The sequence below is a fragment of the Oncorhynchus masou genome, chromosome 31 (genome assembly GCF_036934945.1).
Source record: "Oncorhynchus masou masou isolate Uvic2021 chromosome 31, UVic_Omas_1.1, whole genome shotgun sequence".
NCBI classification, from domain to species: Eukaryota; Metazoa; Chordata; class Actinopteri; order Salmoniformes; family Salmonidae; genus Oncorhynchus; species Oncorhynchus masou.
Genome location: NC_088242.1, coordinates 73,800,514 through 73,816,785, shown reverse-complemented (window position 1 = coordinate 73,816,785; position 16,272 = coordinate 73,800,514). Strand labels below are relative to the sequence as shown.

Genomic DNA, 16,272 nt, shown 5'->3' with positions numbered 1-16,272 from the left:
ATTTAGCATTATTCATTCATCATTACTGGTGGCTCGCACATGTGACTGACCAATACCTCACAAGGCTTTCTCTCTCCAAGTTGAGACCTTAACTGAGATACCTTGGTTGTTCTCATAGCAATATTCTGGGTGTACTGCCAAGTTGCTTATCAGTGATAGTGAGGATTCCTCCATACACGATCAGTCAGTTACCTGCATTAACCCAGCTAATTAGTTATTAGAAAAGTAGCATTGATTTGATACACAAACATAAGATTTCCCTCACAACACCACCTAATCCCTTTTCATTTTTGCTTTCATGGGTGAATGCTGTCATTTGCTAACGGGTCCTGTTCCCCTCCAACTCTCAACAAAAGAGCTGAAGATCCCCATTAGAATCTCAGCCACGGGGTTGGCAGACATGGAGGACGACACCAAGCCCACCAAACCTGACCTGTCTGGGGGGGACAAGGGCCCCTGCTGCCCATGCCCCAAGACCAAGGAGGACCTGAAGGCAGAGATAGATGACGCATCCTACCGCAAAGTCTTTGAGAACTTCCTGCACAACTCCATCTTCACCCCCAGGTAGGTGCCAGGCAGCAGGCAGTCTTTCTCTATGGTGAGAGATCATTCAACAGTGTGGTAGTAAAGCGCTGGCTATAACCTCCCCCATTTGATTACAGCTTTTGGACCAAACCCTTCTCTGAGACTTTGTCGATTATTATCAAAGAGCTGAGCTCACAGTCTGGGTCCTGTTTGCTTTAATAGCCCAGAGAGAGATCCAGGATCAGGAGGCAGTGGCGCTGTAATTACCCAGCCCTGAGACTGGGACTGACAGGATCTAAACATCATGAGGGTTTGGAGGGAGGGAGAGTGTAGGGCTGCTGGGCTGTAGCTGTGTCAGAGGACCCTGCCTGACTGGGAGAAACATGGGGAGCAGGAATTCAATGCCTGCTTACGGCACTTGTGGCTTTTCCATCGCCATGACGACGGCGGCGGCGGCGGATATTAAGGCCTAGCAGGCTGTAATTTAGGCAGCACAAACAAACCCAGGGAGAGGGATCTGATTAATGAGTCTGAAGGGCCTGCGCTGCGCTCTGCTCGCTGGGCTGGCTGCACCCTTTCAGCCCGTTAGCCTTTTGTTTGCCAGAATGGGGAACGACATCTGTGTTGTGTTATAATTTTACCTTCTCATGGCTACGGATGCTTTACAGTTTCAAAGACTCCAACCCCTTCCCACACACACATTCACTCTATGTCATACACACACAAATGTACTCACTGTGTTTTGAAATTGATCATTTTTCAGGGTAAACTCAGGCCACTTGTTTCTCCATACCAGATGGCAGATCAGGCCCTGTGTGTGTCTGTTTGTGTGAGGTGAATGAGTGCATGAGCGATACTGCGTTTGTATACTCAGTGTATTCAGGGTACAAGTTTGAGTATTCACTGAATTAGTACCATTTCATCGCAAAACAAATTGAATGGAAAACTAATTCTAATGCACTTGTTAACCTCCATAGGTTTCTCTGTTGCTTGATACATTCCAGTGTTTATATCTTGCCCTGACGACAGCCTGCTTAGTACAGTATGCTCTTCATCACCTGCTGGACTGAGCTCATGCATTTATGTAATGTTATGATGCCCTTTCCTTTGCCTCTGTGATGCTCTCTTTCACAGTATTAAAACAAACAATAAAACAAGACCACTATTCTGCCCTACCAAGCAAAAAGGCAGTATCTGCTCATATCGTGGAACTGAGAAAAATGGCTTTTATTAACCTTGGTTTCACAGTAACCGAGTGCAGTTACTGCAAACATGGCAACCATTTTCTCCAAAACACAATAGAGGCAGGATACTTGTCCACATGATTAAGCATGTATTTAATGTAGCAAAAATGACTAACTAATTTTTGTCCAAGTGAGCAGTTACTGCCTTTTTGCTTGGTAGGGCAGTATTGTTACTAATTGTTTTCTTTCACTCTCTTGTTGATTTGTTATAGTTGTCTAGGAAACCGAGGAGTGCCAGGTCTCTGGCCTGCCGCTAAGGACTATGGTTGTGTATGCACAGGTACTCCACCACAACAGAGCCAGCATTATCACAAAACACTCTAGGGAAGTGCCTCTGAATGAGTGCAATTTTTTTTCTCAGAAGTCCAGGGTTAACAGAGAAGGCGAAAGGGAGGGGGGAAACAGAAACAGAGAGAGAGGAAATGTTTTCCATTCTGTTGCCCTCCTTGCTGCTCTCCCTCCTCCTTCCCTCACATGCTCTCTTTGTCCGCGGCATGGTTCGGAGTGACCTGCTGCCAGGAAATGTACAGAGAAGCCATCTGGAATTCAAATGAATGAGGAGAGAAAGGGAAGATCCCCTTAAAGCTGGCCAGACCAGTGAACACCATTCAGCAAGGCAGACTGACTGGCTGGAGAAGTAGACGAGAGTAATCAGGGGACAGGGATGGGTGACAACCTTTCCGATTCACCGAGTGGACATCAGCTGATTGGGTTGTTGCAACCATGACGTCACCTAACTCATGATGTACTTCTCAATGTCCTTGTCCAAGGACACACAGAAACACATTGAGAAGTACCGCGAAGGTTCCTGTGTTTATCCTGTTGATGGCAGTTGGCACTGCCCTTACCATCTGGTTATCACCCTGTATGTCCTTCAGAGAGCACTCGCCATCACAGCTGTGCTTTCATATTGTATATGATCATTAAGTAGAAAAAAAGTGTCCTTTCTCTGGCCTCTCTTTTCACTGGCATGAGAGGCTGCTATGTTCAGCTGCTGTGGTAAAAGAGTACCGCTAAATCACGCTGTTCTGGCTCCAGACAGAGAGTGCAGTCATGTCTCTCTTAGGATCCCTCGTATAGTGTAAAGGTGAGAAAGAGGGAGGTATTTTTTTAGGAGGGGAGCTGGGGAGGGAGTACACCAGCTGCAGTCAGCAGCGCCTGGTTAGAAGGTCACACTTCAGTATCAGTCCTCTGTCTGCAGTTCATTTGAGGACAGGTCTGCTTTACTCTGCTCTGCTCTGCCTTGTAGCTCTCTGGCAACCCAGCCATCTGTCCCCTCTCCTGGGCAAATTGGCACAAGGGGGCGTCTACCCATCACCCCTCTCATTCATCTTGGGGCGACCCAGTCTTCAATGGCAGGCTGTCTCGTGCTCCCTTCCATGCACTTGTTTCTTATACAGTCCTCAGTGCTATTGTGTATTGTTAATCGTAACTGATCGTTTTGGAGTGCTGTGCACCGTGGACTTTGCTGGAGCAGTTAAAACTTTCAGGATGGAATGTTGACAGAGGTGTGCGATGGCTTCTGTTTTCTTCCCACAGATCTGTGTGCCTGTCTGTGCCTGTTTGTGTTTTTCCACTCACCGTAAATACTTTTTCCCAGTGGGTGCCCGGTCAGTCTCAAGGTCTTTTGTCACCCGCTCATATTAGTTATTTGTTTTTGTGGAATAGTTCTGAGAGAACATTGGCTTTGTACAGCATTTTTGAAGGTCTAGATGTTGTAATGTAAAATAAAGCAGAAACCACATTCTCTTGTATTGCTGAGTGAACCCTGCTGGTCTGTACTGTTAGGTGGAGTTAGAGAGAGATACTCAGGAGATCACAGTCCTTTCAGACACACTCATCCGTCACTTTTATTCACTAATGAATTTATCTCTCCTTAAAGACTCTTTACATATTTACTCTGTCTTGTTCATGTGTACTGTAAACACCCTATGAATCTGAATATGTTCTGGATTCATTGTTGTTTAAGCCAACATACACACAGCACATCCCACCACTGTCAGACAGTCCTGTGTTTTCCTTACCTCAGTTGACTGCACTCTGGTCTGACTGCACAGGAGGCTGCTGAGGGGAGGACAGCTCATAATAATGGCTGGAATGGACAGATCGGAATGGTTTCAAACACATGGGAATCATGTGTTTGATTAGTTCAATACCATTCCATTTATTCTGTTTCAGCCATTACTATGAGCTCGTCCTCCCCAATTAAGGTGCCACCAGCCGCCTGTGGCTGACTGTTGAATTCTTTCAGAGACCCAGAGAGAGCCAGTCGTTACACGTCTCCTAAAGGTGACTCTAGGTAAGGTCTGCTCCTCTCGGTATTGGCACAGTGCCCCGTGTGTTGTGGAGTCCCAGTGGCCCCACCTAGTAGTGTCTGGTGATCTGCTACTGCTACCACTGCCTGCATGTTGTCAGTGGCTCCAGCCAGGATCCACTTGCAGCCGGCCGGCTCTCCAGCTTCTGTGGCTCACACCGTCATCCTCATCATTGTGTTTACAACCATCTCCATCACTCCATGAAAGAGGGCTGCAGTCCTGTTGCAGGTTCTCTTGTTTGCTCTTTTTGACAGAATGTACCATTTGATTTCGTGTTTATTGCTTTATTTGCCTTATTTTAGTATCATGCAAAAAAACGCCTCTCTATGCTTCAAACAGGTGGTCATTATTCTCCCATAACTTTCCCTTGAAAAGTGCATTTGTCCTGTGGATGGGGACATGTAGGCTAACAGAGTAGACAGGCAGGGTGCTGACAGTGTGTGGATGTGTGCTCTCTCTGCACCTCTGTCCCACCTCTCTGACCTCATCACACCACACAGCTCCACAGGGAGCAGACCGCTGCAGCTGGACAGACACACTGCAACAACAAATACAACCAGACCACTTCAACATAATGTACTCTACTCTCAGTTAAGTTGTATCCCACTGGTCATTTTACTGCTTGATAGTACTTATTACTACTTCTTATTCCCATATTATATTCCTGTAGAGGACCCTGCCCTGTCCAGTGAGGTTGAAGGGAATGCTTTTGCTCAGTGTGACTCGTGTCAATGACATCATGTGGGCTCGGTATGAAGGCTACAGTATACTGTATGTACAGTATGGCGTTCCAGAGTATATCACTGCAGCGATTCTCAACTGGTGGGTTGCGCCCGGGAGGTTTTGGGTCGCAGAGTTCAAAAATAAAAACAGCAAGAAGTGTGTAGAAATAATAATGAATTTAGTAATTTAATTTAATCTCAGATTTTTAAAATTCTATCACAGAATTTTCAATATAGAGCTATTAGCAGCACTATTTTGGTTGATTTTGTGCTCTCAAACCAACTTATTGTTTATTGACATTCTTCATCAAGAACATGGGAATGATTTCATTATTGACAATGAAAGAGGTGGAAATGTTGTTCCCTTGTCATATAATTGCTCCATTTACTATAAAGCATTAAAAATAGTTTTCCATTTTTATATTTCGCAATATGAATATTAGGTCGCGACGGAGACAACCTTGTTCAATTTGGATCCCGAGGCAAAACCAGTTGAGAACCACTATATTACTGTATGGCTAGCTGACTTGATATTCCCCTCTCTCCTCTTTAACTGTGCCTCAGCTCCCTCCCAGAGAAGTTGAAAGCCCACACATCTTCTTCACTCCTTCTTCTCCTCAACCTTTGTCGCTTATCCTTTGCCACACATGTGCCTTTTCTGCTACAGTGAGTCAGTGGGTCTCTCTCTCTAGAATTTCTTTATGCAACCCCCTTTGTCATTCAGGCCCCCAGACCGGCGGCGTAGGGATCTATTTGGGGTGGCTAACAGCACCTTGTCGCGGGGTGGCAACACCACAGGCCTGGAGGGTAATGGGACAGACGGAGAATCCCCCGAGAGGGAGTTCCCCTTCATGGAGGACCGGAGCAAGACAGAGTTTATAGAGATCCCCAACCTACAACCCTTCACTGTCTACCGCATCGACATCCACGCCTGTAACCAGGAGGTCCGTCGCTGCAGCGCTGGAGCCTTCGTCTTCTCCAGGACCAAACCTGCAGGTGAGGCAGTCACACACACAGACACAGACAACACTAGACACAAATGCTTCAACAACAACACCTTGACCATGGCCATCTGCATTGCGTTGTTGTTCCTTTTTTGGAAATGGCTTATGTGTAGGAAGCCATCTGATATTTAGTGTCTGTGTCTCTGCCCATCAGACAAAGCGGATGACATGCCAGGCACGGTGAATCAGGAGAGGGATGAGAAGGTGGAGGGGTCGGTGCTGCTGAGGTGGCCGGAGCCTGTCAACCCCAACGGTCTCATCCTAATGTATGAGATTAAGTTTCGCCAAGGCACCGAGGTGAGTCTGTATGGGCCAGGGCCCCTGGGAGTTCTGCAGGGCCTCAACCCCTCAACCCACTGTGGCCATCAGACATCAGGTTGACACTTTGTCTGTGTGTGTGTGTTTTCCAGCCTGAGAAACATGAGTGTGTGTCACGCCAGCACTACAGAGTGCACAAAGGAGCTCGTCTGACCAACCTAGGCTCTGGGAACTACTCTGCCCGCGTGCGTGCCACCTCCCTGGCAGGAAACGGGTCCTGGACTGAGCCAGTGTCCTTCTACGTAATCCCACACACACGTATGGAGAACACGTGCTTTTCCTCATTAAAATGCCTTTTATATGGATGATTTTCATGCCCAGAAATTATATTTCTGTTTAATCCTCCTTTTCTCATTGGTCAGATTTGAATAGTTGTTCTGTTATCATCTTGTTGCAGGGGACTACGACATCACGTTCTATCTGGTCATCATCATCCCCATCATAGTGATAATTCTTATCGCCAGCCTCATTACTGCACTCTTTTTTATCAACAAAAAAAGGTAAGAGGAGCTGAATGATCACTATAACAAACAACTGTGTCTCAGTAACAAAATGTTTGACTAGTGCGATATTAATCAGTTTAATAATATAATAGTGCTATTGTGATCATTTTCCTGCCTTAGGCAGTTCATAAGATTGTCGGCTTTTCTGCTGAATGAACGATCCCATTTATCTGTTGCCGAAGCTGCCTCCACTGGCTCACACAGATGTGTTTGTGTCCACAGGAACAGTGACAGGCTGGGGAATGGTGTCCTCTATGCTTCTGTCAACCCTGAGTACTTCAGTGCTGCTGAGAGTAAGAACCATCTGAAAACCTACAGTGTCATTATAAATGCAAAATATCCGAATCTCCTCGGGGGATGGTGTTTTGTGTCTGTCTCTGACTGTCCTCTACTCCTGTGTTCAGTGTATGTTCCAGATGAGTGGGAGGTGGCCAGGGAAAAGATCACCATGCACAAGGAGTTGGGCCAGGGTTCCTTTGGCATGGTGTACGAGGGCCTGGCTAAGGGCGTGGTTAAAGACGACCCAGAGACGCGCGTGGCCATCAAGACGGTCAACGAGTCAGCCAGCATGAGGGAGAGGATCGAGTTCCTCAATGAGGCCTCTGTCATGAAGGAGTTCAACTGTCACCACGTGGTGAGAGAGACAAAACACCAGTTAACATCAGGGACATTGGCTCAGAAACACTAGCTTTGAGTGATGAGATTATTGCTGGCTGGCTGACACCTGGCTGGTTGATGAGGTCAGAGGTCAAAGCCAGGGCAAACTACCCAGGGCACAGGGAGCTGCAGTATAATTCCAGTATAACCTGAGGCCAGCTGTAACTGTGTGATCGAGACCTTTGTGCTCTATCACAGCCGAATCCTCATTAATTCAGATAAACGGAAATGTTAAGGATTTCCCCCTTGGAAAAACTCTGTTACAACCTTTTAGCATGTCTGGGTGATTAAAAGCCGAACACTTAATTATTAAGCTCAATTTGAATAATTTAGAGGCAAGGAGGAGGTTTTTTTCTGCTTTCCTCAAAGCTCCACAGTCGTTTTAGTTAAAAGGAGCCAGAGTAGTTTCAAAAGCAAGAACATTCCACATCACTTCAGTCACTTAGTGAATATTAGCACTTAGATATCTGTTTCTTTCCCAAAAGTTTCAGAAGGAATACTACATCACTGAGAATTGTTTGTGCTCATCTACCCTGATACCCTCTCGGTGCTGTGTTGTGATTGGTGTAGGTGCGTCTGCTGGGCGTGGTCTCTCAGGGACAGCCCACCTTGGTGATAATGGAGCTGATGACCCGTGGAGACCTGAAGAGTCACCTGCGCTCGCTCCGTAAAGAGGTATGTACATTACCCCTCCTGCTCTTTATAACATAGTCTCTCACAGAACTCAAGTCTGTGTGTCAGTGCATTAATCATCTATTAATACGGCACACACACACACCTCCGTCAGTTGGTCTCTCACATTGTGTGGTGTGCCCTGGCCATGGTTCAGTGCTGCAGACAGCAGGGAGAAGGAGGTTGGAGGGAGAGACTGAATGGCCTGCTTGTGCTCAGGTCTCTGCCTCTCTGCCACAGAACACGTCCAGCCAGGTTCTGCCCCCGCTGAAGAAGATGATCCAGATGGCAGGGGAGATTGCGGACGGCATGGCATACCTCAACGCCAACAAGTTCGTCCACAGAGACCTGGCTGCCAGGAACTGCATGGTGGCGGAGGACTTCACCGTCAAGATCGGGGGTGAGTGCCTTAAAATACAGTATTACTTCTACTTCCCCCTGTTTGTTTAATGCTAAACTCCCTCTGCTCTGCTGTACTCCAAAGTAAGTATTTTGAGATCACTGAGTGCTTGAGGGAGAGGAATAGCTTGCAGATGTAAATGGACAGAAGAGAAGGAGAGGTGAGGAATGGATTAGGCCTCATGAGCATCCACTCCCTCACATTAGTGGGATATTTAGTGGCCACTCAAAATTCTCTTCTCTTCTTCTCAGACTTTGGCATGACGCGAGACATCTACGAGACGGATTACTATCGGAAAGGAGGGAAGGGCCTTCTGCCAGTCCGCTGGATGTCCCCAGAGTCGCTGAAAGACGGAGTGTTCACCACAAACTCTGATGTCTGGTAAGAGCTCCTCGCCTCTGACTCATACACACACGCGCATACACAGACCTGCGCAGTACACTAGCTGTATGTGTGCTAGAATATTGCATGCTCTCTCCGGGACGAGCATGGGGAAAACAGGCCTATCACTTCACACACACAGTCCATGTCCTAAGGAAGTTAGAAATTCATCTGGATGCTATTATAGTTAGTAGGTACAGTACATTTTGTCAGTGAAAAGTAGTTCCTGTTTAGTCCAGTTCCTCTGTGCTTTCAGGAACATAGAGTGAGTTTAGAACAGCAGATCAACGCTCCTTCCAGTTCTCCCTCTGGAATGGGTTGCTTTAGAGAACTATAGCTGTTTCCTAGCTCCTTAGTTTTTGTTTCCCAACCGAAAGTGTCCCACAGGTCTGTCCCTACAAGCACACTTAAACTCCTCCAGATGTTTTCAAATGATGGTTTAGAGTGCCAACAGAAATTCACCTCCACGTCCCATTCCCTATCTTCGTCTTTGAAGTCACGCAGATGAAAACAAGCATTGTGGGAACTTATTCTGGGCTCCTATGAAATTACCAGTAGGTGTCTTTTCTTGTTTATCTAAAAAAAGTATCTTTCAACACACTCCTGTTTCAGCCAATTATATACAATGTAATAAAAGGCTTTTTTAACCCTCATACTACCAACATCTACCAACATCAACATCTACCAACATCTTTTACATACATGGATTACCAACTGGGGTCATTTTGACCCGAAGAAGAAACCATTGGAAAAAGCAACAAACATAGCAAAATATCAACATATTTCTTATTAAACATTATTAGGCATGTAAATAATGTGTATCTGAAATTTAACAAAATAGTCAAAACAGATTGTTATTCTAGCGATCATTTTAATATTCTGTAAAACAAAACTATATATATTTTCCCTTAAATGATATGCAGCTTTTTTTAGCAGTACAAACCACATTTGTACTAAAAAGCTGATTTACCATAATTTGGTTGAAGTATAATTTAGTTCTTAGAATTTTGAAGTAAATACTAATTTTGTCATATTTGGTCAAATCGACTCCCATTTAAGGGGTGGTACACCAAAATTTGAAGTATTCTTAATTTGATTCATCCATTGATCCTGAGAGACAATGAATAAAAAATATGGCATAGTTTTATTTATTTATTTACCTCACAGATAGCATTTGCATCGCTGCTAGTGAAGCAATGGGAGTGGTAAAGCCTATGGCAGGATGCTTCAAAAAGCATGCCCAAATCCTCAATGTCACGTTAAACCAAATGTTATAGCAACCAAAGTACCATAACAAGTTGCACATATAACATATAGTATATAATTTCTGCTATTTATGTAACATTTCCTGGAGAATAACTATTATTCGGAGAATACACACCAATACAGTACTATGTGTACATTCGGAGGGTAGGTGATTTCTTTACTCTAGTTCTATTAAGTATTCCTACCACTGACAGACTTTATATGAGTTGTTTTGACTGCAACTAAGCATATATGTAAGGTCATTTTGATTCTGTACACAGTCATACCTAATTATAAACAGTAATAACCATAGGTGAGTATATAAGGTGCTCCATCTCTGCAGGTGATATATTTATCTGGTCAAAATCACTAATACAGGTCACCCTTCACCCTATGTAGAACTTAATATTATGTCTCCATAGTATTCTGGATTCAAATACACTCTGAATCTACAGAGAAAAGTCTTGAGTTCTGTAATTGCAGTTCTATCAAGTATTTATATGAGTTTTATATGCACAAAAAGAAGGTCATTCTCCTTCATTTGATACGTGATATAGAAAAGTACAAACTATGTACATGGGGAGCTATATCTCTGCAGATGATCTGTCTGTCTGGTCACAATCGCTGATACAGGTCCCCATCCAACCTCTGGTGGTAAGGATAACTTGTTCTTACGCCTCCAGAGAAACCTAGATTCAAATAAATGTCCTGTTCATCAAATTACTATCGGTGGAATTATGTGTGGGTTTTTAAAAGTCCATATTGATACAGGAACACTTAACAATTGATTTATTGAGAACAAGCTGACTGACAAAGTCACGATGATGCTGTCTACACATAATGCACAAACAAGGCCGATGGAGAAATGTTGTTTTTCATCACAAAAGGGGCGGCTCTTGTAATGCGCTCCAGTATTCAACGCAGTTTTTTCCTACCTGGAAATTGAGACCCGACATACTTTTCCTTGCAAAGACTGAGGGGAAGTGTGAGGTGAGTTTTGCACTCTTTCATGGAGAAAGATTTGGGACCGGTATGTTCACAATCTGAAAAGGGTCAAGGAGACGAGGAGTGGGGCTGCCTCTGGTGTGTCCCCTACCGATTTTCAGACAACTGGATTGGCTTCATGTTCACGGGAGACATCGCCAGACAGACACAGACACAAATATGCCAGAAACGGTATGTACTCGTCATGCAACCAAGTCTTTTTGTATAGTCAGTGTGTGTGTTTGTGACCTTATGTTTAGCAGACATAGTTAGAACATGTGAAATCAGTTATTCTCTGGATGGGAGAAATTGTGAGTGGGAAATATTCCGTGCCTGTGTTATCATAATGAATAGCAGGCTAGTTCAAACATCAGAAAACAGACCGTGCGTTGTGTTAAGTAGATTGAGATGTTGATGAAATCAGTTATTTGGGGTAAACATTTTAACTCAAAGGAGCCAATGGAGATGTTTTTAAGATTGCTTACATTGTATTCTAATACATTCGCCATCTTCTTGTTGGTGTTGGAGGGAGTGGTGTTTTGGACACTCCAGAGCCAGAGCTGAGCCCTCAGGGCCCATCTACAGGTGGTTCATCATGCCTTCTCACCTACACCCAACCCACCGTCCAGGCGCACCCTTTTCTCTTCCCTGTACCTCCATCAATCTCTACCCCATCTCCCCGACACAGATCCAATCGCCGGGAGAGGAAGGCAACGGAGGATCCTTTAGACACTGACATTATGCAACGGGTGGATGACTTAAAGAAACAGCATCGGTGTCCAGAAAAGGCCGTCTACAACGTCATGGTACCATGGATGGTCTATTCCTGCTGATCAGTCTCCCATTTGTCTCACCCCAAAAATATGTTGTTGTTTTTTCTTATTCATACGTTAAGGCCGTGGGTAATTTCCTAGATTTTTGTTGGTGCATGTTCCTTATACTTGCAGTGCTTTTGGAAGTGTTCAGACCCCTTTGCTTTTTCCACATTTTGTTATGTTACAGCCTTATTCTAAAATGGATTACATAATCCCCCCCCCTCATCAATCTACACACAATACCTCATAATGACAAAGCAAAAACAGGTTTTTATAAATTTTTGCAAATTTGTTAAAAATAATGATATCACATTTACATAAGTATTCAGACCCTTTACTCAGTACTTTGTAAGCATCTTTGGAAGTGATTACAGCCTTGATTCTTCTTGCGTATGACGCTACAAGCTTGGCACACCTGTATTTGGGGAGATTCTCCCATTCTTCTCTGCAGATCCTCTCAAGCTCTGTCAGGTTGGATGGGGAGCGTCGCTGCACAGCTATTTTCAGGTCTCTCCAGAGATGTTTGATCGGGTTCAAGTCTGACCTCTGGCTGGGCCACTCAAGGACATTCAGAGACTTGTTCCGAAGCCACTCCTACATTGTCCTGTTGGAAGGTGAACCTTCGCCCCGGTCTAAGGTCCTGAGCGCTCTGGAGCAGGTTTTCATCAAGGATCTCTCTGTACTTTGCTCCGTTCATCTTTCCCTTGATCCTGACTAGTCTCCCAGTCCCTGTCACTGAAAAACATACCCACAGCATGATGCTGCCACCAGCATATCTTTACCATAGGGATGGTGCCAGGTTTCCTCCAGACGTGACACTTGTGGCATTCAAAGAGTTCGATCTTAGTTTCCTCAGACCAGAGAATCTTGTTTCTCATGGTCTGAGAGTCCTTTAGGTGCCTTTTGGCAAACTCCAAGTGAGCTGTCATGTGCTTTTTTACTGAGGAGTGGCTTCCGTCTGGCCATTCCACCATAAAGGCCTGATTGGTGGAGTGCTGCATAGATGGTTGTCATTCTGGAAAGTTCTCCAATCTCCACAGAGGAACTCTGGAGCTCTGTCAGTGACAATCCCAATTCCCCACTTTGGCCGGGCGGCCAGCTCTAGGAAGAGTCTTGGTGGTTCCAAACTTCATCCATTTAAGAATGATGGAGCTAACTGTGTTCTCTGTGTTCAATGCTGCAGAAATGTTTTTGTACTCTTCCCCAGATCTGTGCCTCGACACAATCCTGTCTCGGCACTCTACGGACAATTCCTTCGACCTCATCGCTTGGTTTTTGCTCTGACATGCACTGTCAACTGTGGGACCTTGTATAGACAGGTGTATGCCTTTCCAAATAATTTCCAATCAATTGAATTTACCACAGGTGGACACCAATCAAGTTAAAGAAACATCTCAAGGATGATCAATGAGGCCTCCTGGGTGGTGCAGTGGTTAAGGGCACTGTACTGCAGCGCCAGCTGTGCCATCAGAGACTCTGGGTTCGCGCCCAGGCTCTGTCGTAACCGGCCGCGACCGGGAGGTCCGTGGGGCGAAGCACAATTGGCCTAGCGTCGTCCGGGTTAGGGAGGGCTTGGTCGGTAGGGATATCCTTGTCTCATCACGCACCAGTGACTCCTGTGGCGGGACGGGCGCAGTGCGCGCTAGCCAAGGTTGCCAGGTACACGGTGTTTCCTCCAGGACATTGGTGCGGCTGGCTTCCGGGTTGGATGTGCGCTGTGTTAAGAAGCAGTGCGGCTGGTTGGGTTGTGTATCAGAGGACGCATGACTTTCAACCTTCTTCTCTCCCGAGCCCGTACGGGAGTTGTAGCGATGAGACAAGATAGTAGCTACTACAACAATTGGATACCACGAAATTGGGGAGAAAAAAGGGGTAAAATATATATATATATATATATATATATATAAAAAGGATGATCAATGGAAACAGGATGTGAACTCAATTTCAAGTCTCATAGCAAAGGTTCTGAATACTTATGTAAATAAGGTATTTCTGTTTTTATTTTTAATTACATTTGCAAAAATGTCTAAAAACCTGTTTTCACTTTGTCATTGTGGGGTATTGTGTGTAGATTGATGTAGATTGATGTGGAAAAAATTAAATGTAATCAATTTTAGAATAAGGGTAAGGAATAAGGAAGGGGTCTGAATACTTTCTGATTGCACTGTATTTCCTCATTCACAGGTTACAGGTGTTTACTTAGTTTTTTTCTTTCATCACACTTTTCACCTGTATATTGCATTGTTTTACATTGCACTATTTTCCTGTTGTGATAGTAAATGCATTTCTAAAAGGCTTACAAATGTATTTGTCTGGTTATTTGTACTTGTGGCAGAAAATATTAGTTTTGAATCATTCACTCAGTAAACTTGCACTGCGTTGTACATGAGCTATGTAGATGAGGTTAATGTCTTGGGGGCGGGGGTCTGTCCTTGTTGTCCACATTTGGACACGCCCATGTACCAAAGCAGGAAGGTCTCCATTGAAAGGCCACCACACAAGACCATGTACAAACTTGTGTTATGTAGATGAGGTTAATGTCTGGAAGGCCTAGACCTTTTGTCTCCAGCTGGATGGCCTTTCTCACCCATTTACCATAGCAGGAAAGTTCTCATTGAAAGGCCACTTCACATAACACAAGGTGAGGTAAAACGAGAACAAGGACAACGTGATAGTACTCCCTATTGTGATTTGTAAAGTGTGAATAAGAAAACTCCTAAATCCAAACAGCAAAATCAAATTGTGTAGCTCACAACATGAAACAAACAGTCATCAACCAGAAGAAGAGAATGTATGTGTGCTTATGTTTTCCAAACCACACCAACATTTACTGTAGTGTAATAGCATGTGTAATAGCAGCATCTTGAAAAGACACTTGACCAGCTGGTGTGAGGAAGTACTCCTTGAGGTTGTTGAACATGCCTATAGCCATTCTGCTGACATGTTTCTTGGGTCCAGGAAGCTGGTGTCCCCTTTGCTGTGTGCTGCCACTCGGCAAAAACCAATGGTCACAGACAGCCTTTCTGCAGCACTTACGGGCAAGCTGTGAGTTCTCTCGTGCGAGATGTGAGAAGCAAGCCGCTGAAGCAAGTCGTAAAATCTGGCAACCGGCATCTGAAAGTATTGAACATGTCTTTCCTCGTCAATGTTGGACAAGAGACGTGCATTCTCCATCGTTCCCTCTTGTAGTGTTCAGTGGACAAATGTTCTCCGTCTTTGTGTTCTTCACCTCCTTAGTAATAGTAGCAGTTCAAGCTCTAGCAATTTCAATTCAATAAGAGTGTCACGTATACTCCCTTCACCTGTCACCATCGTCAAGCGCACCAGCACCTCATGACACTCACCTGGACTCCATCACCGCCTTGATTATCTTCCCTACATCTGTCACTCCCCGTGGTTCTTTCCTCAGGTGTTATTGACTCTGTTTCATGTCGGTGTGTTGTTTGTGTTTCGTGTTTATTGTTTTGTTTATTTATTAAAAACACACACCCTGTACTTGCTTCCCGACTCTCAGTGCACTCATTACAAAGAGACATGTTTGCTTCTGTGGCTTAAAAAAGCATAGAACACCAGACTAGCCTGACATGTAGCTATTATTTGTAAACAGGTATATAACACCGGATCCGGAAGTTCAAACGTCGTCGCTAGCTAGTCAAAAAGAGTTCCTCGGCCCCTCTTGCTTGGAAAGCTTCTCTGGTTCCCCAAGCCCCTAGTGGATTTACACTACACAAGGTGGACTTTCTCTCTGGGAGAAACACAACGAAAACAGTCTGCTGCCCAAAAAATGACTCCACCCCCGTGCATGCACGCACGTCGATCAACAGAGTGGAGCTTTTAGCCGCCTTTAGATCCCACAACAGTGGGGGAAATATGGCTTAAGAGAGCTAACAAATAATCATTGGTAATGATGAGTTATTTTGTGTCAAGCTTAGATTTAAGTTTTGTTTTCTGTTGCAGTTCCTTAGTGGTCTCTAGGTAGTATACAGGCTCATTGTATGGATAAAATATGGATAAGGCAAAATTACACAAACATTTACATTTGTCCATTCGATTAATATATGTAGCATGAATTTATGAATAAACGTTTCTTCTGTTCTTTGCACAATCTGCTTCTCACTGTTAGAGAACAGTCCTACTCAACATTACACAATGCAGCACCATCCTTGTAAAGCGCTGCCAGAGGTTATTTACATGCCCTGCTGGGCCCTGTGTATGGATGGGTTTGCCTGAACTCTAGTCAATGAACAGCATTTTCACATACTGTAGGTGTTCCTCTTGTCCAGGCCTAGTGAAAAGTGATGAAAATGGCATCTTCCATCATCAGCAGCATACTGTAGTGGACCATACTGCATGGTCCTACTACAGTATGCTGCTGATGATGGAAGATGCCATTTTCATCACTTTTCACTAGGCCTGGACAAGAGGAACACCTACAGTATGTGAAAATGCTGTTCATTGACTAGAGTTCAGCATTCAACACTATTCTT

At 44.6% G+C, this 16,272-nt stretch overlaps 1 protein-coding gene across 1 annotated transcript in view; it reads left to right on the top strand.

Annotated features, from left to right (window-relative positions):
- The window catches only part of LOC135524404 (insulin-like growth factor 1 receptor), a 155,196-nt gene that overhangs the window by 124,912 nt on the left and 14,012 nt on the right, over positions 1 to 16,272 (top strand). Inside the window, exons 10-19 of the mRNA XM_064951909.1 lie at positions 357 to 564; positions 5,531 to 5,802; positions 5,965 to 6,107; positions 6,221 to 6,386; positions 6,526 to 6,628; positions 6,854 to 6,924; positions 7,036 to 7,265; positions 7,859 to 7,963; positions 8,201 to 8,360; positions 8,612 to 8,741. Of these exons, the coding sequence (XP_064807981.1) occupies positions 357 to 564; positions 5,531 to 5,802; positions 5,965 to 6,107; positions 6,221 to 6,386; positions 6,526 to 6,628; positions 6,854 to 6,924; positions 7,036 to 7,265; positions 7,859 to 7,963; positions 8,201 to 8,360; positions 8,612 to 8,741 (1,588 nt within the window). The remainder of the gene's footprint in view (positions 1 to 356; positions 565 to 5,530; positions 5,803 to 5,964; positions 6,108 to 6,220; positions 6,387 to 6,525; positions 6,629 to 6,853; positions 6,925 to 7,035; positions 7,266 to 7,858; positions 7,964 to 8,200; positions 8,361 to 8,611; positions 8,742 to 16,272) is intronic.